General features: G+C 36.2%; 1 protein-coding gene across 2 annotated transcripts in view; it reads right to left on the bottom strand.

Moving 5' to 3' along the window:
- Positions 1–483: 483 nt before the first annotated feature.
- The window catches only part of BAG5 (BAG cochaperone 5), a 48,395-nt gene continuing 21,385 nt past the window's right edge, over positions 484–27,493 (bottom strand). For both annotated transcript variants that reach the window (XM_053697406.1, XM_053697407.1), the window contains exon 2: positions 484–1,993. In XM_053697406.1, the coding sequence (XP_053553381.1) occupies positions 604–1,962 (1,359 nt within the window). In that variant the 5' untranslated portion in view covers positions 1,963–1,993 and the 3' untranslated portion in view covers positions 484–603. The remainder of the gene's footprint in view (positions 1,994–27,493) is intronic.

The following is a 27,493-nucleotide window of genomic DNA, read 5'->3' as shown; positions in this document are numbered from 1 at the left end:
CAAAATGTGAGCAACTTCTCAAATTTCAGGACATAGTTTCTCTTAAAACTTCAGTGATATTGTTTTATGAGCTTTATCAGAGCCTGATGATACAAATCTGTTTTAAAAGGGACATGATACCAAAAATGTTTCTTTCATGATTCGGAGATGAGAATATCCAATTTACTATTATTAATAGAATTTGCTTCATTCTCTTGTATCCTTTGTTGACGTAGTAGCAATTGCACTACTGGGAACTAGCTGAATGCACTGAGTGAGCCAATAAGATGAGACATATGAGCAGCCACCAATTAGGAGCTCCTTAGTCTTCTAGGTGTCCTTTTAAACAAAGAATTATCAAGAGAACAAAATACATTGGATAGAAGTAAATTAGAAAACTTGTTTTAAATAACTGCTCTATCTTGAACCAGGAAAGAAAACATTTGTGGTTTAATGTCCCTTTAAAGACTCTCAACAAAAACCCTCTCACAAAAAACAGCAATGTTCCGAGTATCAGTTTTTACAGTCTCAGAGACAAACAAGTATTTACATGAACAAACCAAAAAATAATATACACCATTTCCATATCATCACATAGTGCAAAGCAAACCACCCGGCAAAGCTTTAGTATTCCCATTCATCTGTTTTCATGTCTAAATAACTTAGAATATTATTTGCAAATTTCACTGCTTGTTTTCTTGCAGCTTTTGAACGGTCATCTCCTTGAGGATCGATAGCATCAAGAGACAGCAGTTGTGTGGTGAGAAGTTCCTCCAGCATCCTGGAATTCTTATCAGCCCTCTTGCCATCAAACGAAAGGACTTGTTTCTGAAGGTCTGACAAGTTTTGAAGAACATTCCAGACTGCGAAATGTGAGGGATGCTCTAAGTTCATTGGCTCACCGAGGTTCTGCCTCCTTTCAAGTGCTTCTTTTAGGTCAATATAGGTAATAATGGCTTGCACCTCAACCACAGTCCGTCTTCTGGCTTCCCTAATGCATGGATTCTTCTCTGCATTTATCTCATCCAACTGTGCAATGAGAACTTGCAGTTCTGATTTAATCCCCATATGAATATCAGACATGTTATGATGTCTTTCCAAAACAATGTTCTTTATCTCTTTTATTCTTGAACGAATTGTTTCTATTTTTACAATTGACTGATTTTGAGTAAGGTCGTATGAATTTGTAAACTGTGCTTCTTCTTCAAGGTCCAAATACTTAAATAAGCTGTTGATTTCTTCCACCACCTCCCTTCTGTAGTTTCTGACTTCGGTGTGCCCCGATACATCCAAAGCATCCAGGTCTGAAATTAAGCCAGTAAGAACACAAGATAAATGCCTGTAAGTCTCGCTATTGTTCACGCCAATTAGGAGTGCTATTAAGCTTCCTCTGACTTTGTTAACTTCACACATAACAGCATTAATTTTGTAAATAGATGGGTGTGTGTCTGTGGAGAGTGGGAGCGACAATGTTTGTTGCCCTAAGCAATTTTCTAAAATTTCATGGATGGTCAGAATTTTGAAAACAGCTCGGTGTCGAGCTTTTCTAAGCGGTATCTTCCCTTCAGTTTTCACTAGTGTTAACTTCATGAGAATATTGTGAATGCCTTCTTCAAAGTCCTCTGTGATTAACTGCCCTTGTCCAGAAAAGGGGCCAATTTTTTGTATCACTAGACTCTGAGCTTCCTTTAGAAGATTCTCTATTTCCAGACGGCATGGATGGTTAGCATTCTGCTCCAGTTCCTTAAGAACCCTTTCAGTCTCTTCTACAGCTCTCTTGCGGGCCTGCTGAATTTGACCCTTTCCCTCTGTGTCAATAGATTCTATTTCAAAAAGCTGTTTAGTCAAAGCTCTCTCCAGCTTCCTGTATTCTGGATCGCAAGGTAGGCCGCTGAAGCTAGCCACTTGTTCCTCAAGGTCTTTCACCTTCCTCTGCAGTTCTTGGAGGGCAGTGACTGAAGCATGTTGATTACCCATATCCATACTCTTTAAAGATTTTGGTTACTAGTCAGGGCTGGAAAAAAAAAAAAGTACATAGATTTATTTTTTAGTGTTTTAATAAAGAGGAGCTGTGATTATAGGAGCAAAAGAATGGAATACAATACAGATTTTGTTTTTCTATACAAAAAGCAAGATGTACATTTGATTGCATAGACACAACGTCAATTAAAAATAAATATACAAGACCAACAAACGAGCTAATATATAGATTTAAAAAAACATTTAAAATTTGCAGCAGACACCCCACAAATTCAAATGTAGAACTCACCATGATAGTGGTTTACCAACACTGGTTTTAAAGAACACTCACATGCCAAGATTTAAGAATAAACCTACCTTAGTACCGAAAGTAAAAACATCCACCAATAATAATGTGCTTTGATGAAGGGTTTGGAACCCAGTAACCTATGTTATAGGAGTTTTCACAGTTAGCTCAAACTTTTAAAAAACAAAAATGTTTGTTTGGATAAAAGATCTAGCACTAATAATGCCAAAAAATTAACAATGAATCTCCTCTATCAGCATACTTCTAAGGCTAGCTCCCACCTCTGAGCCTAAGTGTGCTTTTAAAAAAAAAAAAAGGGTAAGAGGACAAAGCAAAGGAGATAAAATAAGTCAACTGGAAAGTTGTTTAAAATTGTATGCTCTATCTGAATCATGAAAGGAAAAAAATGAATTTCATGTCCCTTTAAGTAGTGTACTTACAAAATAAATTGACTGATATTCTCTAGAAACAACTGACCCTGCCATATAGTTTATTGGATCCCCATGCCCTGAAGGTTACGATGCATCTTTTATTTCTTTACACTGAGCTACATTATATAAACACTTATGTCAAATGCTTATAAATCACAGTACTGGAAGAATTCGGTTACATTACCTCAGTTTCCCAATGTTTGCAAACTATGAAAATCTCAAGTAAATCAGTTTTTGCTGTTCCTTCCTATGACACCAGATTTACAATCCTAACGGCTAAATAGTGTTTGCTCAGATTTGTTAAGAAGAGTGATCTAAACAAAGAGAAACAAAACTCAACACTGAATCTCCCTTAAAGGGAATGAAACCCAACTTTTTTCTTTCACGATTCAGACAGAGAAAACATTTTTAAAAAAAACTTTTCAATTTATTTTTAAATTTAATTTGTTTCCTTTTCTTGTTATCTTTTGCTGAAAGGTGTATCTAGGCAAGTGCAGGAGCAGCAGAGAACCTAGGTTCTAGCTGCTGATTGGTGGCTGCATATATATATATCCCCTTAACGACCGAGGACGTGCAGGGTACGTCCTCAAAAAAAAGGCAGTTAATGCCTGAGAACGTACCCTGCACGTCCTCGGTGTGGAAAACAGCTGGAAGCGATCCTGCTCGCTTCCAGCTGCTTTCCGGTTATTGCAGTGATGCCTCGATATGGAGGCATCCTGCAATAACCTTTGGTAGCCATCCGGTGCAGAGAGAGCCACTCTGTGGCCCTCTCTGCACCGGAGATCGGTGGCTCCCTGCGTTGTTGGGTGGGAGCCGGACCGGGAGGCGGGTGGCGGCCATCGATGGCCCTGGTTATGTGCAGGGGGGGCGGGATCGTGGGCGGGGACGAGCGGGGGCGCGCACGGACGCGCGCGCGTGCACGGGAGGGCGGGGGCGTGCAGGGGGAGGGAGCGGGTGGGAACCGCTACACTACAGAAAATGAATTAATAAAAAATGTATACATTTCTAAATATTTAAAAAAAAAAAAGATCAGCAAGGTGGTGGGGGTTTGTCTGTGTGGGGGGGGAAGCTACACTACAGAAAAAAGCCAAAAAAAAATAAAAAAAGCACTTTTTTTTTGCAAACTGGGTACTGGCAGACAGCTGCCAGTACCCAAGATGGCCCCCAATGAGGCAGAGGGGAGGGTTAGAGAGCGGTTTTGGGGGGGATCAGGGAGGTTGGGGGCTAAGGGGGGGATCCTACACCCTAGCATAGGTAAATATGCTAAAAAATTTTTTTATTTTTTTTAAAAAAACCCTTTTATTTTAGTACTGGCAGACTTTCTGCCAGTACTTAAGATGGCGGGGACAATTGTGGGGTGGGGGAGGGAAGGGAGCTGTTTGGGAGGGATCAGGGGGTGGGATGTGTCAGGTGGGAGGCTGATCTCTACACTAAAGCTAAAATTAACCCTGCAAGCTCCCTACAAACTCCCTAATTAACCCCTTCACTGCTAGCCATAATACACGTGTGAGGCGCAGCAGGATTTAGCGGCCTTCTAATTACCAGAAAGCAACGCCAAAGTCATATATGTCTGCTATTTCTGAACAAAGGGGATCCCAGACAAGTATTTACAACCATTTGTGCCATAATTGCACAAGCTGTTTGTAAATTATTTCAGTGAGAAACCTAAAATTGTGAAAAATTTAACTTTTTTTTCAATTTGATCGCATTTGGCGGTGAAATGGTGGCATGAAATATACCAAAATGTGCCTAGATCAATACTTGGGGTTGTCTACTATACTACACTAAAAGCTAAAATTAACCCTACAAGCTCCCTAAAAGCTCCCTAATTAACCCCTTAACTGCTGGGCATAATACACTTGTGGTGCGCAGTGGCATTTAGCGGCCTTCTAATTACCAAAAAGCAACGCCAAAGCCATATATGTCTGCTATTTCTGAACAAAGGGGATCCCAGAGAAGAATTTACAACCATTTATGCCATAATTGCACAAGTTGTTTGTAAATAATTTCAGTGAGAAACCAAAAGTTTGTGAAAAAATTTGTGAAAAAGTGAACGATTTTTTGTATTTGATCGCATTTGGCGGTGAAATGGTGGTATGAAATATACCAAAATTGTCCTAGATCAATACTTTGGGATGTCTACTAAAAAAAAATATATACATGTCAAGGGATATTCAGGGATTCCTGAAAGATATTAGTGTTCTAATGTAACTAGCGCTAATTTTGGAAAAAAGTGGTTTGGAAATAGCAAAGTGCTACTTGTATTTATGGCCCTATAACTTACACAAAAAGCAAAGAACATGTAAACATTGGGTATTTCTAAACTCAGGACAAAATATTGAAGAGACTATTAGGCATGGGTGATTTTTGGTGGTTGTAGATATGTAACAGATTTGGGGTCAAAGTTCGAAAAAGTGTGTTTTTTTTCAATTTTTCCTCCTCATATTTTATTTTTTTTTTATAGTAAATATAAGATATGATGAAAATAATGGTATCTTTAGAAAGTCCAAATTAGTGGCGAGAAAAACGGTATATAATATGTGTGGGTACAGTAAATGAGTAAGAAGAAAATTACAGCTAAAACACCAACACCGCAAAAATGTAAAAATAGCCTTGGTCCCAAACGGACAGAAAATGGAAAAGTGCTGTGGTCATTAAGGGGATATACACCGATCGTCATTGGCTCACACATGTGTTCAGTTAGAAACCAGTAGTGCATTGCTGCTCCTTCAACAAAGCATACCAAGAGACTGAAACAAATTAGATAATAGAAGTAAATTAGAAAGTTGTTTAAAATGATATTTTCTATCTGAATGATAAAAGAAAATGTGCCGGCATCAAGTGTTTTAACATCGGAATAAACTTACAGATGTAAAAAATTAAACCATGTGATCGTTGATGCGATCATGTGATTTCAAGGACAAGATCGGATCATAGGCGAGCTGCCTACACTGCTAGGCATGTCCCCCCAGCCCACTTCGTGTAAAAGGGAGGGGTAGGATGTTTCATGTCGACCCTAGCGGAGTTAAAGCCAGTGTCTAGGGGGTTAAAATGTTTAAAGTCCTGGTCTAGCTAGACATGAGATTAAAAACAACTTTCCAATATACTCTATTGACAAATGTTCGTTATTCTTTGGTGTCCTTTTATGAAGAGTAAATCTAGGTAGGCTCACAGGAGCTCGGGAACATGCATTGGGTCTTTAGCAGTCTATGGCATGAGTTTCAACCAATGTATAACAGTGCTACAATGTTGCAAAACACTGCTGCCATAGAGTTCAAAATAAATGTGCATACTCCTAAAACTCATGAGCCTACTTAAATCGAGTCTTCAACAAAGGATGCCAAAAGAACAAAGCAAATCGGATAACAGAAGTAAATTGGGAAAGTTGTTTAAAAACATGATTAAGATAGAGAAGGCAATTTTAAAGGGACATAAACCCCCCATTTTTTTCTCTCATGATTTAGAAAGAGCATGCAATTTTTAACAACTTTCCAATTTACTTATATTATCTAATTTGCATTACTCTCTTGATATTCTTTGTTGAAAAGCATATCTAGATAGGCTCAGTAGCTGCTGATTTGTGGGCTGCACATAGATACCTCATGTGATTGGCTCACCCATGTGCATTGCTATTCCTTCAACAAAGGATATCTGAAGAATGAACCAAATTAAAAAAAATAGAAGCAAATTGGAAAATTGTTTAAAATTGTATTCTCTATCTGAATCATGAAAGGAAAAAAATTGGGGGTTTTATGTCTATTTAAAAAACTTTTCAATTGACTTCTATTAAAGGGACAGTCTGCAGCGAGTTTTATTGTTTAAAAGATAGATAATCCCTTATTACCCATTCCTCAGGTTTGCATAACCAACACTGTTATAGAAATATACTTTTTACCTCTGTGATTACCTTGTATCTAACCCTCTGCAGACTGCCCCCTGATCACATGACTTTGTATTTAAGTCTCTGCAGACTGCCCCTTATTTCCATTCTTTTGACAGACATGACTTTTAGCCAATCAGTGCTGAATCCTAGGTAACTAAAACGTGCGTGAGCCCAATGTTTATCTATGTGGCACACATGAACTAGCACCCTCTAGTTGTGAAGAACTGTCAAAATGAATTCAGATAAGAGGCGGCCTTCAAGGGCTAAGAAGATTAACATATGAGCCTACCTAGGTTTAGCTTTCAACGAAGAATGCCAAGGGAACAAAGGCAAAATTGATGATAAAAGTAAATTAGAACGTGGTTTAAAATGACATGCCTATCTGAATCATGAAAGTTTATTTTTTACTATACTGTCCCTTTAAACAATATTTTTTGTTGAAGAGTAAATTTAGGTAGTGCAACGAGCAGTAAGGAACTACTGAAAGCTAACTAAACAGTATGCGAGCCAATGGCAAGAGACATTTATATTCTACAATCACCAGCTAGCTCCCAGTAACGCATTTCTGCTCCTGAGGTGCTGCCTAGGTATGCTCTTCAACAAAGGATACTAAAAGATTATATAATTTATTGTCCCAGTAAGTATGATGACATTCACCTAAGCCCTGAAACATTCTACACAGTGATGATTAGCTCTCAACACAGTAAATTAGACCAGGGAACATGGGATTGCACTAGGCTTAAATGTGGCGCTCCCCAAACGGCTCTTGATTTGCAAAACCTTGTAAATTCTGCTAACAAGAATAACATTATTTAAGAAAACTAAAAATCATTTTGTTTGCAATGCAGTGCTTAATTACGGTTATATGCTATGAGTTGAATGTCCCTTTAAAAGTAGAGGGCTAATACATTCTAAAACAAATTTAGAGAAAGCAAGCGACCAGCTACACCATTGTAAAATGGCCAAAAAAATATTATTTTTCATAGATATAATAGAACGCTCGAAATAAATACATTTAGGGAGTCTGAAGTAATATTGTAGAGAATCATTTTTTTAGAAAATTAAATGGCTGATTAGATTAAAATGTATCTAGAATAATCATTTTCTGCATAGAATTACAAGAGGGTGTAGGGTGGCAAAATAAGAGGTTGGGTCTGTTAAAAACAAAAACTTAATATGTGTGGGGTAACAGAAAAAAAAACCACATACTGAAAGTGAGGTTTAAAGGGGACATTATAACAGTAGCAGAGTTACTACTCACCATGCTCTCAGCTATTTTTACCATAAGAGAAGTCAGTTGGTAAAGCTCCGCCTCTTTACCTTGGTACACCCTGTGACATGTGACGTGGGTATTCACTGACAGTGACATTGCAAGTTGTGTTAGAGCTTGTGTCATTTTTCAGTTTGAAACATAATATAAAAAAGCCTTCGGGAATAATATAGAGCAATGCAGCCACTGTACAAAATGTGCAGGTCCTGCTCTGTAATGTGCATGATACGGCTTGTGAAGAAAACAGTATCACGATCTGCGGGTATGCACCGCTTCTGTCACAGGGCACCAGAAGATGCAGAGCTTCACTAACCAGATAAGATAGAGAATGGCTTTAAAGAGAACTGCAGGCACAGAGAAAAACCTATAGCATGGTAACCCAGCAGTTTAATGTCCCTTAAATCTGAGGACAAAAAATGTAAAAAGGAAATTTATGCTTACCTGATAAATGTATTTCTTTTACGATATGACGAGTCCACGGATTTCATCCTTACTTATGGGATATCGCCTCCGGGGTCAGCAGGAGGAGGCAAAGAGCTCCACAGCAGAGCTGCATAAATAGCTCCTCCCTTCCCCCCGCAACCCAGTCATTCAACCAAAGTTAGGAAGAGAAAGGAAAAGCCAAGGAGCAGAGGTGACTGAAGTTCAACAAAAATAAAAACCTGGTCTTAGAAAGATGACAGGGTGGGCCGTGACTCGTCCATATCGTAAAAGAAATAAATCAGGTAAGCATAAATTTCCTTTTCTTTTACAAGATATGACGATGAGTCCACGGATTTCATCCTTACTTATGGGATACAATACCAAAAGCTATATAACACGGATGAAAGAGGAGGGACAAGACAGGAACCTAAACGGGAAGGCACCACTGCTTGAAGAACCTTTCTCCCAAAAACAGCCTCAGACGAGGCAAAAGTCTCAAATTTGGAAAATTTGAAAAAGTGTGAAGAGACGACCAGTTGCAGCCTTGCAAATCTGTTCAACAGAAGCATCATTTTTAAATGCCCATGAGGAAGCCACAGCCCTAGTAGAATGGAGGCCGTAATTCGTTCTGGAGGCTGCTGTCCAGCAGTCTCATATGCAACACGATGATACTCTTCAGCCAAAAAGAAAGAGAGGTAGCCGTAGCTTTCTGGCCCCCTACGTTTTCCAGAAAAAAAGTAATTTATGCTTACCTGATAAATTAATTTCTTCTATGGTAAGACGAGTCCACGGATTCTATCCTTTACTTGTTGGATATTATCCGCTTCCTAACAGGATGTGGCAAAGAGCGACCACAGCAAGAGCTGTCTATATAGCTCCTCCCTTAGCTCCACCCCCCAGTCATTCAACCGAAGGGTACAGGAAGAAAAAAGAAGAAACTACAAGGTGCAGAGGTGACTGAAGTTTAAATTAAAAAAATATATAATCTGTCTTAAAATGACAGGGCGGGGCCGTGGACTCGTCTTACCATAGAAGAAATTAATTTATCAGGTAAGAATAAATGTACTTTTCTTCTATAAGGTAAGATGAGTCCACGGATTCATCCTTTACTTGTGGGGATACAATACCAAAGCTACAGGGACACGGATGAACGGGAGGGACAATACAGAGTGGTTAAACGAGAAGACACGACTGCTTGAAGAACTTTTCTCCCAAAAATAGCCTCCGAAAGAGCAAAGGTATCAAATTTGGAAAAGGTATGAAGCGAAGACCAAGTCGCAGCCTTACAAATCTGTCCAACAGAAGCATCATTTTTAAAAGCCCATGTGGAAGCCACCGCTCTAGTAGAGTGAGCTGTAATCCTTTCAGGAGGCTACTGTCCAGCAGTCTTGTATGCCAAACGGATGATGCTTTTCAGCCAAAAAGAAAGAGAGGTAGCCGTAGCTTTTTGACCTCTACGTTTTCCAGAATAAACAAAGAAGATGTTTGACGAAAATCTTTGGTCACTTGCAAATAAAACTCTCTCCTAGTACTTAGAGTAGGCAAAGAGAATGACTGGGGGTGGAGCTAAGGGAGGAGCTATATAGACAGCTCTGCTGTGGTGCTCTTTGCCACTTCCTGTTAGAAAGGATAATATCCCACAAGTAAAGGATGAATCCGTGGACTCGTCTTACCTTATAGAAGAAACAACAAATAATAAAGAAGATTGACGAAATTCTTTAGTCGCCTGCAAGTAAAACTTCAGAGCACGGACCACGTCCAAGTTATGTAACAGATGCTCCTTCTTAGAAAAAGGATTAGGACACAATGAAGGAACAATAATTTCCCGATTAATATTTTTGTTGGAAACAACCTTAGGAAGAAAACCAGGTTTGAAACGTAACACTACCTTATCGGAATGAAAAATAAGATAAGGAGAATCACATTGTAATGCTGAAAGCTCAGAAACTCTCGAGCAGAAGAAATAGCAAGCCATAAATAAAACTTTCCAAGATAACAATTTAATATCTATGGAATGCATAGGTCAAACGGAACCCCTTGAAGAAACTTAAGAACTAAATTCAGGCATTTGATTTCAGCCCTGATTGGGGAGGCATACTGAATGAGTTCTTGGACAGCTGGAAGTAATTTCCGGCTGGAGGAGGGGCAGGTAGCTACTGCTGCGGCTCCGCATCTCTAATGGGAGATATTCTACACCTGCCAGTAGTTTGCAGCACCTTTGGCTATACGTGCCTGGGTATTAGGATCTGCGGTCCTGCAAAGGAAGTTCATTTACATAGCCTTAATGTGCCTGTTGGCTAAGGGCATGATATCGCAACAGATGCCCGGACTCTAACCACCCTACCATTACCTGCGACGCCGGATTATCCGGCGGCCCTATTAGCCCTGAAGAGGAGTTGTGGATATCAGGGCGAGATACTTTGTGTTTCAAGGTGAACCAAATGTAGCAGTAAGTGGCGAGCTACTATTTATGGTGCTCAGATGGTTACAGCTGATCTCTCATCGGCCCCGCCAGTTGTAACAGAAGCACGGCGTGTCTACAGAAGGCTCCATATGTTTGTTGCAGGGTATGCGGAGTTCACGGAGAGTCAACGTTTGCATACTTTAAGAAGCTAGTTGAATCGCTGAGCTGAGATCTCTTTGGCTCCCCTGCTCTTCCCCGCGCCTTCCTGGCTGGGCAAAAGGTATAACACCGGGCTGAGTGTTTGGAAGACAACCACCGGGCAAAAGCTTCAAAGGAACGCCCCCGACTTTCGGGGGGATACGGCTGCTGCTTGCGGCCGGCCAGGTCCTGAAGCACGGGCTTGCAAAGGTAAGCCGGTGCAGATTTGCAAGTCGTTTTTGGCTATATGGGCCCTGGGTGGCTCACCACCAATGCCCCCCTATGAAGTAGGGGTTTTCTTTGAACTTTTTTTCATCCTGAACGGGAAGTGCATTGGACGACGGCCAGCTATTACCAGTTTAAAGCAGGTTATAGTGCTCTGTAGCAGTGGATCCAGGACTGGTCAGATCGCAAGCTTGGGAACTGGCATAGTATCACCAGTCGGGGTGATCCCCGGTACTTTTTCTCTTCTTTCCCAAGCTGTGTTTTGCAGGCAACCCATATGTTAAATCGAGAAGGTGTCGGACCTCAGTATAACACCCACAGCTCAAGAACTAGGTGCCCTAAATGGTTGTGTTTGCAATACTTGTGAATTCCACTATGGCAAGGTCTGTTCTAATTTGCCATCCTCTGCATGACTTAGTGTGGAATTTTATTTTGTTTAAGATATTCAGCTTCTGTTCCTGTTTTGGGCCTCAAATGTCCCCTTGCTTGTTTACAAGTTGATACTGTTTCTTGGTATATAACGCTGCTATATTTCTTATTTGGAAGCGCTATGGTAGTTGCCAAGAACTAAGACTCTTAAGTGGTGCCTTAGGGGGCTTAAATGTAAACAAGTAATACTGTGATTGTTCGCTTACTTAAATGTTGTCTCTTTACACCACCACTGTTCCTCACTCTTAGGCTACGTAGTGGTTAATTTAAACGCAAGGGGCCCCCGATACGGTCCCTAAGAGTGGCGATTAGTGATTTGAATTTAATAATTGTTTGAACTATAAGGCATATATAGGCATAATTGGACTCTTGTTCTTAGAATCCATTTGTATCCAGATATATTTGAACTAATTATCAGCAGTAAATTATGATGTTTAGGATGATGTTTATAATGTCGTAAGTAAGACAGTATTCTCGGCTTATAAGCTGTCCTTGGAAACTGTTATTTTTTTTTTTTTTCTAGGGTATCTCGATCTGAAGTAATATCTGTTCATTGTTTAATATACTTTGTCTAGTGCTGAGGTTTCCAACTATTAATGTATAGGTATAGAACCTGAGTAGTAATTGTATGGAGGTTATGTCAAACTTTTTTGACAGGTGGACAGCCCCCTTTCTCCTCCCCTAAACCCGCCCCTTTCCACTCCCCACTTTTACGCCCCCTTATTGATATCAATTTGATATAAAATTGATATAAAAAGGGGATTTGATACGAATTTGATATAAAATTGATATTAAAAAAGTGTTTTTATTAGATACGAATTTGATATAAAATTGATATTAAATAGTTTTTTTTTATTAGGATTTGGATAAAAGGTGTATAAGAGGTTATTAAGCTTATTTGATATGGGTGATTAGGAGCTTTATAAAAGACTGATAAAGTTGTGTTTTAATTTAAGAAAAGGGTATAAAGTATACTTTGATATTGTATTCTATTAAAAGGGAGATATAAAATCGTTAATATATATATCCTCTATAATGGTTCAATAGGTTTAATAAGGCATGTCAGACTTGCTATGAAAAAAAAAAGATATAAAATGTAATAGGATTTAAAGGAGGAGGTATAAGAGTATAAATTCAATTGTTTTGATATTTTCTTTTATTAGGGGATTATAAAAAAATTAAAAAGTTTTGTTAACATTTCTTATAAGATTTCTGTGAATGAAATAATTTAATTCAGTATTGTACATATTATCTTTTCTGTCTTCATGCCAGCACATTGTATGAACTGAATGCACAGACTTCTTTATATGCTCTGACACTTATGTTATTAAAATGCTGACATATGTAATACGTCATTTGTTAAATGACTAATATTTTTTCATCACATATCTTTGTCAGCAAATATCATCATATTACTTTCAGATGTCATTAAGTTCACAAGTTCTTAAAAAAAAAACTGACATACAGCAATTTTGTAGAGTAAAGATATTTATCTATACAAAAACAAACTCTCACTTATCTTTTTAAAACACACACAGTTTGTTTTTCACCTAATATTCACAAAAACATCATCATATTACTTTTTTCTCATCACATATCTTGTCAGCAAATATCATCATAATACTTTTTTTCTCATCATATATGTTTGTCAGCAGATATCATCATATTACTTTCAGATGTCATTGAGTTTACACATTTTTTTTAAAAACACTGACATACATCATTTTTGTAAACATCTTATCTATCCAAAACCAAATCTCACTTATATATTGTTTAAAAAACACACATAGGACTTTATTCCCCTTATAACCCCAAAGCAAAAATAAACATTTATACATCACAAATACAAATAAGCATAATGCAAACATCTTAATAAAATGATTTCATCTATACATATTGCTGTGTTAAGTAAAACGGTGGGGGTGGGTGAGGGTGGTTGTGGGCGTGAAACTTAAAAATCGCTGTCCCTGATCTTTTGGTGTAAGTATATAAGGTATGATATTTACTCTAAACTGTCTTTTATAATAATTAATTCTAAACTTTTAAACTAAGTAATGTTATCTTAGCTGAATAAAAAAAAACATCTCTTATAGAAATATTTTTTTTCTATCTTATTTTAAAAACCTCTCTTTTTACCACCCCTGCTTGGATGCCAATATGTGTACCAACAAACTCTTTTATACTTTTTATTGTAAAGTGTTACACTAAGTAATTAAGCTTAACTTATATTAATGAAACTAATGTTACCATCAGTTTACAACAGCTTTTCACTTTTATCACCCTTATAACCACACAGCAGAAATAAACATTTATACAGCACAAATACAAATAAGCATAATACAAACATATAAATAAAATGATTAACTCGGCCTATTATAAAGCAAATTCTCAATTATCTTTTTAAATTGACTTTATACCCACAAAACAAAAATAAATATTTATACATCACAAATACAAATAAGCATAATGCAAACATCTTAATAAAATGATTAACTCACCATATTATTTTATTTTAAACTCACATATCTATACTCAGCTGATGAAGAAATTAAAAACAAATACAAACGCTCAAATACAATATTTTATAAACATTGCATTTACTACCTCTGCCCCCACATTTCTGTAACAACAAGATAATTTCATCTATACATATTGCTGTGTTAAGTAAAACGGTGGGGGTGGGGTGGTTGTGGGTGTGAAACTTAAAAAGCGCTGTCCCTGATCTTTGGATCTTTTGGTGTGGGTATATAAGTTATGATATTTACTCTAAACTGTCTTTTATAATAATTAATTCTAAACTTTTAAACTAAGTAATGTTATCTTAGCTGAATAAAAAATAAATACATCTCTTATAGAAATTTTTTTCTACCTTTTTTTTTTTAAAAACCTCTCCTTTTACCAACCCTGCTTAGATGACAATATGTGTACCAACAACCTCTTTTATACTTTTTATTGTAAAGTGTTACACTAAGTAATTAAGCTTAACTTATATTAATGAAACTAATGTTACCATCAGTTTACACAGTTTACAACAGCAATACCTTTTCATTGTGACCACTTAATATAGCTAGTGATTTTTAACCTCTCATACTAATAATATATCACTTAATGCACTGGTTGGCTATATCAGATGAGTCTATTTTAATCTTGTTTACTAAGGACAAACTGCATATTTATATCTAATGCTACCATCAGTTTACACAGTTTACAACAGCAATGTCTTTTCATTGTGACCACTTAATATAGCTAGTGATTTTTAACCTCTCATACTAATAATATATCACTTAATGCACTGGCTGGCTATATCAGATGAGTCTATTTTAATCTTGTTTACTAAGGACAAACTGCATATTTATATTAGGTATGGTGTATATGAGCATATTTATATTTTTCCACAGGGATCCCAGTTTTATAGCAATTCAATGCAATCTCTAGGATCTGAAGATGCTGGTGTAACTGTTATTTGCTATAACAATGAGTGAATTTACTGTGCAAGAGTAGTGTAGGGGCAAGATCCACTTATTTCTTTTCTCTCTCTCTTTTTTGTGGGTATATATTTTGCTTTTAACCTCCATGCACTTTCCCTGGATGTTGTTTTGGGACCATGTGCCTTAGTAACTGTCTAACTCACACACATTCATTTGTGAAGGGTAGTGCTTTCCTAGTTGCATAATATTTCCTAACATCAGCTCCCAGGGATTGCGAGAAGCCTTATTTAAAGTAGTGAAGCTTGTGGTGTAGTGAAGACGCACCTATCAGCCCTTAAGCTCTCTAATTAAGGAGAGGATTACCAATTTATTTCCAGAAAACACATTTTGGCTATCTTCTCTCTCAAAACACGTCCACTCCCTTACTATGTCCCATTCCCCATTCATCAACCACATAAATAGTAGATTTAAACAGTATGGGATGTGTTATGAAGCTGGGGATGCAGCTTTGGACCTTTGTGACCCTGCAACATCTAGCTAAGAAGCAAAAGTCTTAAGAAGCTGCACATGAACAAAGTTACCGGGCAACGAGAGCTGACCACTCCATGCTAGCAACCAGTAAACTCTCTTAATTATAACTAGACTTAATTCTGCAATACTATACAAACTATAATAATAATCCTGCTCAGGAGCCACCATTCATGGTTAAAACAATAGATTAGGTCTCTGTATGTTAAAAGTGTAGGACATTTTACCTAACGTATAAAGGAAAATATAAACAACTTACTTATTTAGTAAAATCTGCATAGGTGTTTCCCCCAAATGATTTGAGTTATCTAGGATTTGTTATGTTTGTTAAGTTTTCAAAAAGACAGACTTGTTTAAACTTCAGAGTTGCAAACACATTTATTAACAAATTATAAGATTGAGTGCAAATCATACGATTCACATAAGTAGATGTACGTATAGTATTGGTAATGAATATATATATATACATATAGCTATACACAGAGCAACATACGTTAGATTTCCTTCCAATTTTTATTTACATACAGTTACACACAAATTTACAACTGCTACAAATAAAACTAGGGATTTTAAGTATATTAAGTATGTCACTGAAATAAATGTATGGACATAAATATGTATATAATATACTAAAAATACATAGAGACTTGTATCAACGTAAGTACTTACAAATACAGTTAAAACTGTCATAAACTTGCACAATTGGGTCAAACATTAACTTAAGTACCATCCCATTTAAATACTTATATATAAATTATATCTGAGCAATACACTTACATACATACATCATTTTAAATGTACACAAGGTAAAGAGTGAACTGTGTTTTTGTGTGCTTTTATATTTGTGATTGATATGTACATTTAAAATGATGTATGTATGTAAGTGTATTGCTCAGATATAATTTATATATAAGTATTTAAATGGGATGGTACTTAAGTTAATGTTTGACCCAATTGTGCAAGTTTATGACAGTTTTAACTGTATTTGTAAGTACTTACGTTGATACAAGTCTCTATGTATTTTTAGTATATTATATACATATTTATGTCCATACATTTATTTCAGTGACATACTTAATATACTTAAAATCCCTAGTTTTATTTGTAGCAGTTGTAAATTTGTGTGTAACTGTATGTAAATAAAAATTGGAAGGAAATCTAACGTATGTTGCTCTGTGTATAGCTATATGTATATATATATATTCATTACCAATACTATACGTACATCTACTTATGTGAATCGTATGATTTGCACTCAATCTTATAATTTGTTAATAAATGTGTTTGCAACTCTGAAGTTTAAACAAGTCTGTCTTTTTGAAAACTTAACAAACATAACAAATCCTAGATAACTCAAATCATTTGGGGGAAACACCTATGCAGATTTTACTAAATAAGTAAGTTGTTTATATTTTCCTTTATACGTTAGGTAAAATGTCCTACACTTTTAACATACAGAGACCTAATCTATTGTTTTAACCATGAATGGTGGCTCCTGAGCAGGATTATTATTATAGTTTGTATAGTATTGCAGAATTAAGTCTAGTTATAATTAAGAGAGTTTACTGGTTGCTAGCATGGAGTGGTCAGCTCTCGTTGCCCGGTAACTTTGTTCATGTGCAGCTTCTTAAGACTTTTGCTTCTTAGCTAGATGTTGCAGGGTCACAAAGGTCCAAAGCTGCATCCCCAGCTTCATAACACATCCCATACTGTTTAAATCTACTATTTATGTGGTTGATGAATGGGGAATGGGACATAGTAAGGGAGTGGACGTGTTTTGAGAGAGAAGATAGCCAAAATGTGTTTTCTGGAAATAAATTGGTAATCCTCTCCTTAATTAGAGAGCTTAAGGGCTGATAGGTGCGTCTTCACTACACCACAAGCTTCACTACTTTAAATAAGGCTTCTCGCAATCCCTGGGAGCTGATGTTAGGAAATATTATGCAACTAGGAAAGCACTACCCTTCACAAATGAATGTGTGTGAGTTAGACAGTTACTAAGGCACATGGTCCCAAAACAACATCCAGGGAAAGTGCATGGAGGTTAAAAGCAAAATATATACCCACAAAAAAGAGAGAGAGAAAAGAAATAAGTGGATCTTGCCCCTACACTACTCTTGCACAGTAAATTCACTCATTGTTATAGCAAATAACAGTTACACCAGCATCTTCAGATCCTAGAGATTGCATTGAATTGCTATAAAACTGGGATCCCTGTGGAAAAATATAAATATGCTCATATACACCATACCTAATATAAATATGCAGTTTGTCCTTAGTAAACAAGATTAAAATAGACTCATCTGATATAGCCAGCCAGTGCATTAAGTGATATATTATTAGTATGAGAGGTTAAAAATCACTAGCTATATTAAGTGGTCACAATGAAAAGACATTGCTGTTGTAAACTGTGTAAACTGATGGTAGCATTAGATATAAATATGCAGTTTGTCCTTAGTAAACAAGATTAAAATAGACTCATCTGATATAGCCAACCAGTGCATTAAGTGATATATTATTAGTATGAGAGGTTAAAAATCACTAGCTATATTAAGTGGTCACAATGAAAAGGTATTGCTGTTGTAAACTGTGTAAACTGATGGTAACATTAGTTTCATTAATATAAGTTAAGCTTAATTACTTAGTGTAACACTTTACAATAAAAAGTATAAAAGAGGTTGTTGGTACACATATTGTCATCTAAGCAGGGTTGGTAAAAGGAGAGGTTTTTAAAAAAAAAAAAGGTAGAAAAAAATTTCTATAAGAGATGTATTTATTTTTTATTCAGCTAAGATAACATTACTTAGTTTAAAAGTTTAGAATTAATTATTATAAAAGACAGTTTAGAGTAAATATCATAACTTATATACCCACACCAAAAGATCCAAAGATCAGGGACAGCGCTTTTTAAGTTTCACACCCACAACCACCCCACCCCCACCGTTTTACTTAACACAGCAATATGTATAGATGAAATTATCTTGTTGTTACAGAAATGTGGGGGCAGAGGTAGTAAATGCAATGTTTATAAAATATTGTATTTGAGCGTTTGTATTTGTTTTTAATTTCTTCATCAGCTGTGTACAGATATGTGAGTTTAAAATAAAATAATATGGTGAGTTAATCATTTTATTAAGATGTTTGCATTATGCTTATTTGTATTTGTGATGTATAAATATTTATTTTTGTTTTGTGGGTATAAAGTCAATTTAAAAAGATAATTGAGAATTTGCTTTATAATAGGCCGAGTTAATCATTTTATTTATATGTTTGTATTATGCTTATTTGTATTTGTGCTGTATAAATGTTTATTTCTGCTGTGTGGTTATAAGGGTGATAAAAGTGAAAAGCTGTTGTAAACTGATGGTAACATTAGTTTCATTAATATAAGTTAAGCTTAATTACTTAGTGTAACACTTTACAATAAAAAGTATAAAAGAGTTTGTTGGTACACATATTGGCATCCAAGCAGGGGTGGTAAAAAGAGAGGTTTTTAAAATAAGATAGAAAAAAAATATTTCTATAAGAGATGTTTTTTTTTATTCAGCTAAGATAACATTACTTAGTTTAAAAGTTTAGAATTAATTATTATAAAAGACAGTTTAGAGTAAATATCATACCTTATATACTTACACCAAAAGATCAGGGACAGCGATTTTTAAGTTTCACGCCCACAACCACCCTCACCCACCCCCACCGTTTTACTTAACACAGCAATATGTATAGATGAAATCATTTTATTAAGATGTTTGCATTATGCTTATTTGTATTTGTGATGTATAAATGTTTATTTTTGCTTTGGGGTTATAAGGGGAATAAAGTCCTATGTGTGTTTTTTAAACAATATATAAGTGAGATTTGGTTTTGGATAGATAAGATGTTTACAAAAATGATGTATGTCAGTGTTTTTAAAAAAAATGTGTAAACTCAATGACATCTGAAAGTAATATGATGATATCTGCTGACAAACATATATGATGAGAAAAAAAGTATTATGATGATATTTGCTGACAAGATATGTGATGAGAAAAAAGTAATATGATGATGTTTTTGTGAATATTAGGTGAAAAACAAACTGTGTGTGTTTTAAAAAGATAAGTGAGAGTTTGTTTTTGTATAGATAAATATCTTTACTCTACAAAATTGCTGTATGTCAGTTTTTTTTTTAAGAACTTGTGAACTTAATGACATCTGAAAGTAATATGATGATATTTGCTGACAAAGATATGTGATGAAAAAATATTAGTCATTTAACAAATGACGTATTACATATGTCAGCATTTTAATAACATAAGTGTCAGAGCATATAAAGAAGTCTGTGCATTCAGTTCATACAATGTGCTGGCATGAAGACAGAAAAGATAATATGTACAATACTGAATTAAATTATTTCATTCACAGAAATCTTATAAGAAATGTTAACAAACTTTTTATTTTTTTATAATCCCCTAATAAAAGAAAATATCAAAACAATTGAATTTTATACTCTTATACCTCCTCCTTTAAATCCTATTACATTTTATATCTTTTTTTTTCATAGCAAGTCCTGACATGCCTTATTAAACCTATTGAACATTATAGAGGATATATATATTAAGATTTTATATCTCCCTTTTAATAGAATACAATATCAAAGTATACTTTATACCTTTTTTAAATTAAACAAACTTTATAGTCTTTTATAAAGCTCCTAATCAACCATATCAAAATAAGCTTAATAACCTCTTATAACCTTTTAATCCAAATCCTAATAAAAAAAAACTATTTAATATCAATTTTATATCAAATTCGTATTAAAAACACTTTTTTAATATCAATTTTATATCAAATTCGTATCAAAATCCCCTTTTTATATCAATTTTATATCAAATTGATATCAATAAGGGGCGTAAAAGTGGGAGTGGAAAGGGGCGGGTTTAGGGGAGGAGAAAGGGGCGTGTCCACCTGTCAAAAAAGTTTGACATAACCTCCATACTATTACTACTAACCTGCTAATCTATAAATAGTTTAGGAGATTAAACTATACTGTTGACGGTTGCTGTTAAAATCTACTATTATTAGGGTTGAAGGTATTGTTAATTTTTATGCCTGATCTAATTGTGGGACAGCCCTAAAGAGTTGTTTCTATTGAATAATATTTTTATAGGTTTAGTCTTCAATGGACACAGGTTGGCGAAGATTCTCTTTATAGGTATCCTTGCTAGAGATTTTCTGACTGTTTAGAACGATTAATCACTTATGTTAATATATTATATATATTTCTCCTCAAACACATAAGTTGTATTCTAACATTTTTGATTTTTTTTAATTTTTGAATGTCTTTATGAATAGTTAGGTTTCACATTTAATTTATTTGAACTATATTATTATATATTATATTATATTATATTTGTAAACACTACGGTTTATAATATAGGTTACACAAGGATTATACATATATACACATTAGCACTTGTTGGTACATTCTCAATAAGAGCTCTTCCCCAAAAATGCCCCCTAAACATAAGGATAAAAAAGGGAGTACCAGGAATCCCGACTCTAGTATAGAGGTACCCCCAGATAAAGGAGCTGGTAGTTCTTTGAATATTAATATGGCAGATTTTGCAGCTGAGGTTGCAAAAATTTTGGCCCCTCAATTTGAAGCTATCAAAGTGGAGATCAGACAAGAGATATCTAACTTAACAACGGAAGTTAGACAGTTCACTACGAGATTAGACGAGGTTGAGAACAGAGTATCTGATCTGGAAGATCAATTTAACACATATGAACCCCCGGCTAGCATCACATAGTAAATCCTTGGCGATATAACAATCAAAAATTGAAGATCTTGAGGATCGCTCAAGACGTAATAATTTAATAATTATTGGGTTACCAGAAATACCGGAATTTCAAGATTTGATGACTTTTGTCACTATAACCATTCCCCAAGCATTACTAATACCTCTGCCTGCTACCCCTTTTCTTGTGGAGCGTGCACATAGAATTGGATATCGCAGAAAAAAATCAAGAGAATGTGAAGCCAAGACCTATTATATTTAAATTTGTCAATTTCCAAGATAAACTATTATATCTTAAATATTATCGGAAATTGAAGTCCTTTGTATTGGGTACACATAAATTACTAATTTTTCAAGACTTCTCCACTGAAACCCTAAAACAAAAGAAGGGACATGTCCCTTTATTATGGCTGATTACTGAATGCTAAATATAACATTAAATTGATCTACCCTGCTAAACTGATAGTGTTAAAAGATGGTACTTCGTGTACCTTAAATAATCCCATGGAAGCGGAAACATTTTGCAGGGAAGTGGGCGCAGAGTAGAGCAACATGGGCAATCTAGTTGCTATGGGCCCTTATGCAGGCATTGTTCGGATATCCTTTATTGTGTTAAATGTGGTCGTTTGCGTTTTTTTGGGGGGGTTTTTTCTTCCTCTCCCTCCCATCCTCTTTGCAGTTTCCCTCTATATTATACTTCTTTCACCGAGATCATATTTTACCATTAACATATTTAAACCAGGTTGATGGATTTGAGTCTTAACTTAATTTCATGGAATGTAGGTGGAATAACCTCCCCAATTAAAAGGAAATCAATAATAAAATACCTGGGGAAGTTTAAACCAGAAATTACTTAATTAAAAACTAATTGGGTTGGTGAGGTTATCGCCACCACATAAGAAAATAGGAAAAGGGGAGTTGCGATTTTATTGAGTAAACGTATACCATATTGTAAACAAAGAATTGGATCCTAATGGATGATTTTTGATTATAGAAATAATAGTTAATAAGATTAAATATATACTTTGCAATATTTATGGCCCTAATCAAGTTGACCGCAAATTTTGGGATAATTTGGCTGTGAAATTACATAGATATATAGGTTTAAACCTGATAATGGCTGGTGATTTTAACTTATTAGCTGATCCTAGTCTAGATAACTCCAATATAAAACTTGTCAAATCTAGAGATAGGAAAGTGTGAATTTTTCAAAAATTTGGTTCACAATTGGGTCTTATTGGCATTTGGCGGGTCCAGAACCCCGATCAACGCTCATATACTTGTTTGTCGAATGCACATCAATCGCTATCTAGAACTGACTATTTTTGTATTTCAGATTCCCTGTTGAAGTGGAATTGGGAAGCTAATTGTAATATCTGATTATTCTGTCATATCACTGTGTTGTAAGTCTGGTACGAAGGGTGGTATCAGTAATAATATATTTTTTCCTTAGTAATAATATAAATTTTCAAAATTGGCTGGGTAATAAATGGCTGGAATTTTATAACAATAACTCAAACTATCTTGGGAAAATAGAAGTATTCTGAGAGACGGCTAAAGCCGTTATACGTGGTGAGATAAAATCTTATACGATTCAGCAGAAGAAAAAATGTAGTCGTATTGAAGTGCAGTTAGCCAATTAACTCAAAAATTTTTACAGAGCATATATAGATAATCCCACTAAAATTAAATGATACATATGTGTAGGCAAAAACTACGCGAGATAATCATTTAGAACAGAAAAATACTCAAGAAGCATTTAGATTGAAAGCTCTTTATGGTGGATTTATTGGGAGATCGGCTAAGTATCTCGCTAGAATTACTAAGCCTAGTTCTAGGAATGTCATTTTGGCCATTAAAAAGGGAACAAAAAGATTTACTAATCAGCAAGATATTGAAAAGGTATTTTTTGAATTCTTTAAGGATCTATATAAAGCAGAACCTTATAATCTGACAAACCAAAAAGAATTCTGGGACAGGATCCAAGTTCCTAGGCTGTCGCCAGAAATAATCTCGGCTATCAATTCCCCTATTACAGATGAGGATATTGTATCTGCTATTAAAATGGCTAAATTAAATAAAGCTCCAGGGCCGGATGCTCTTCCATTAGAATTCTATCGAATTTTACAAACTCAGATTACTCCAATTTTAAATAAGTTATTCAATTATTATTTCGGTGAGAGCTCTGAATGTTCACCCTACTTTGCGGCGGCAAATATCTCATTAATTTTGAAGAAAGACAAAGATCCTGAATGTCCCAGTTCTTATAGACCGATCTCGGTCCTTAATACCGATTACAAGCTATTAGCTAATCGGCTAAAATTACATAAAGGGGATATAATACATGAAAACCAATCGGGGTTCATGCCAGGTCGGAACCCGGCCAGGAACACGAGGAACCTCTTATTATTGTTAGAATATCTATGGAATAAGCATAGAGACCCCAGATCCCCTGTAATATCTGACACAGCTATTCTAGTGGTTGACGCCTAGAAGGCTTTCGATCGGATAAGTTGGGACCATATGTTTTTTTCACTGGAACAATTTGGTTTGGTTGGACATTTTCATAATTGTATCCGTGCTATTTATAGTAGGCCCTCATCAGCCATTATCATCAATAGCATGACTTCCCAACGGTTTATACTACAAAGAGGGACCCGTCAAGGGTGCCCTCTCTTGCCGCTGCTATTGAATATTTGTTTAGAACCTTTAGCTATATTGCTCCGTCAGGAGTTAGAAGGTATCTTAGTAGCGGATGATAAATTGGTCTTGCTATTATACGCAGATGACCTCCTATTATTTTTATCTAATTTTCAAGTTACATTGCCGAAATTACAGAACATAATTGGGCAATTTGGATTACTTGCGGGCTACAAGATTAATGTACTTAAATCCAAATTGATGTGGCTATATAAAAGTTCAACAGCTAGAATTAATCACCCTTTTTTTGAAGTAGCCCGAATTACATATCTAGGGCTTAGGCTATCTAAGGATCCGAACGAATGGTATAGTCTGAATTATATGCGGTGTTTGGAATTCTGTAAGGATTGGGTCTCTCTACCTATTTCTTTGTCAGCACGTGTTACTTTAATTCAGACTATTCTCTTTCCTAAACTATTTTATATTTTCAAAACATCCCACTCCCCATATATAAGGTGGATGTGCATAAATATAACACAGCTTGCTCTAGATTTCTTTGGAAAGGAACTAAACCCCGGATTGTGATACATCGGCTTATGAATTCCAAATTGTCAGCTGGTCTAGCGCTCCCGAATATATACAAAAGTATAACAGTCACTTTGGCAAGATATGCCATAGATTGGATAACAGAGAAAGAACAAATTACCTCAGTTATATGGGAATCTTAAGCTGGTGTCTCCATTCTGCTTAAAGGCGATTTTACACTGTCCATTAACAGCGCTACCATCAAACATTTTTTTTATTAGCATGTTTAAGAATGTTATAATGGCTTGGCAAAAGTTGTGTGTTGAACTAGGTTCTTCTCCATATATTTCACAATTTCTCCCTAAATGTGGTAACCTCAATTTTGGTCCGGGGCTGACAAATATAATTTTTAAAACTGTCTTTTCAGTTATCTTACACCAGCTATTTTGTCTAAATGGTATAAAACAGCGCTGCCCTGCCCTAGGTGTAGGTCAACACTGGCGGATTTAATGCATTGCTTTTGGAAATGCCCAAAAATTGCTCAGTTTTGGCAAAAAAACTACATACTGGATGAATAATGTTTAATGTCTAGATTATTATCCAAAACCAAGCGAAATTTACTTTTTAGTTAAATCTCATGGAATCATGAAAAACTTCAAGCTTATAAATACCATTATTCTAATTGGTCGGAACCTTATTCTTAAAAGGTGGAAAGCTAGGGCATCTCCCAAAGTTCCCCATTTTAAAAAAAGCCTTGATTTCACAATTTATGGTAGAACAGCTAAATCTGTCATATCCTCAGGAGGAATAATTTACCCTCCTTTTTTAGGAAAAGTTTTTATTTTTTCTTTACCAATATCATCTCAAAAGTGCTTAATTAAACCACTACTTAACTCAATTTTTGTACAAACTAATATATACACTGGTCACTTCCCTCAATGCTGGTTGGAGGGAAGTGAAGAGGAACCTTGAAGTATGGGGGTTTTCGGGGGGAGAGGGAAAGGTCGATGTGTTCCTTTTTTTCTTTTGTGCTGTCAGTTTGTTAGTTTGCTTGTTTTTGTCGTTGTCAGTGGCATTTCGGGTGGTTTCATTTTTGTCTTGTTGTGATCTGTATGTCTGTTTTATCTAGCTACAAACAAATCCAACAATATGAGTACAGAAGATGTAGTTATTGCCGTTTTGATCTAGTGGTACAAATATTGACATTTTAGGACAGACTGATAGGTTATGTATATTCAGACAGGCTGATATCGACATATATTTGATGGTTATGTATCTCTATGTTATGCCTGTGATAAATATGTTTATGTGCCTTTGGTGATCACAATTTTTTTCTTTTTTTTGTTTAATCGTACTATTTTTATTATGCAGATGTATTGTACTGTATTGTTGATTATAAATAAAAGATATAAAAAAAAAAGAAAAAAAAAAAAGAACTAAATTCAAACTCCAAGGAGGAGCAATAGGTCTAAACACTAGTCAGAGCCTGACAAAACGATTGAACATCCGGAATATCTGCCAGACGTTTGTGTAGCAAAATAGATAAAGCAGAAATCTGTCCCTTTAAGGAACTTGTTGACAACCCTTTCTCCAATCCTTCTTGGAGAAAAGATAAAATCCTAGGAATCCTAATCTTACTCCATGAGTAGCCCTTGGAATCGCACCAATAAAGATATTTACGCCATATCTTATGGTAAATCTTTCTAGTAACAGGCTTACGTGCCTGGATCAAAGTATCAATGACCGAATCGGAGAACCCTCGCTTAGATAAAATCAAGCGTTCAATCTCCAAGCAGTCAGCTGCAGAGAAATTAGATTCGGATGATGGAAGGGTCCCTGAATGAGAAGGTCCTGCCTCAATGGAAGCTTCCACGGTGGCAGAGAAGACATGTCCACCAGATCGGCATACCAAGTCATGCGAGGCCACACAGGAGCTATGAGAATCACCAAAGCCCTCTCCCTTTTGATCTGAGCAATCACCCGGGGAAGGAGAGCAAACGGTGGAAACACATAAGCTAGGTTGAACGACCAAGGCACTGCCAAGGCATCTACCAGTCCGGCCTGAGGATCCCTGGACCTGGATCCGTATCTCGGGAGCTTGGCATTCTGACGAGATGCCATAAGATCCAGCCCCATCTAAGAATCAGGGTGGCAAAGACCTCCAGATGGAGTTCCCATTCCCCCGGATGAAATGTCTGTCTGCTCAAAAAATCCACTTCCCAGTTGTCCACTCCTGGGATGTAGATTGCTGACAGATGACAAAAGTGAGCCTCCGCCCACCGAATTATCTTGGATACTTCTGTCATCGCTAAGGAACTCCTTGTTCCTCACTGATGTTTGATGTAAGCCACAGTCGTGATGTTGTCCGACTGAAATCGGATTAATTTGGCCGAAGCCAACTGAGGCCAAGCCTGAAGTGCATTGAATATTGCTCTCAACTCCAGAATATTGATTCGAAGTAGAGACTCCGACCGAGTCCACACACCCTGAGCCTTCAGGGAATTCCAGACTGCACCCCATCCAAGTAGACTGGCATCCGTTGTCACTATCACCCATGAGGGTCTGCGAAGCACGTCCCTTGGGACAGATGATCCGGCGACAACCACCAAAGAAGAGAGTCCCTTCTCTCCTGATCCAGATCTGAGGAGACAAATTTGCATAATCTCCATTCCACTGTCTGAGCATGCCCAGTTGTAGAGGTCTGAGATGAGCAAACGGAATGATGTCCATTGCCGCCACCATCAATCCAATTACCTCCATGCACTGAGCCACTGATGGCCGAGGATTGGACTGAAGGGATCGGCATGTATTCAGAATCTTTAACTTTCTGACTTCTGTCAAAAAGATTTTCATGGATAGCGTCTATTAGAGTTCCCAGGAAAGGAACCCTTGTCTGTGGAATTAGTAAACTCTTTTCTAGTTTCACCTTCCACCCGTGAGTCCTTAGAAAGGATAGAACAAGGTCGGTATGAGACTTTGTCAGCTGATAAGACGATGCCTGGATCAGAATGTCGTCCAGATAAGGCGCCACTGCAATGCCCCGCGGCCTGAGAACTGCAAGCAGAGACCCTAGAACCTTTGTGAAGA

Source organism: Bombina bombina, chromosome 1 (genome assembly GCF_027579735.1).
Source record: "Bombina bombina isolate aBomBom1 chromosome 1, aBomBom1.pri, whole genome shotgun sequence".
In the NCBI taxonomy this organism is placed as follows: Eukaryota; Metazoa; Chordata; class Amphibia; order Anura; family Bombinatoridae; genus Bombina; species Bombina bombina.
The sequence above is the reverse complement of the archived record's forward strand: the minus strand, read 5'-3'. Positions and strand labels throughout refer to the sequence as shown.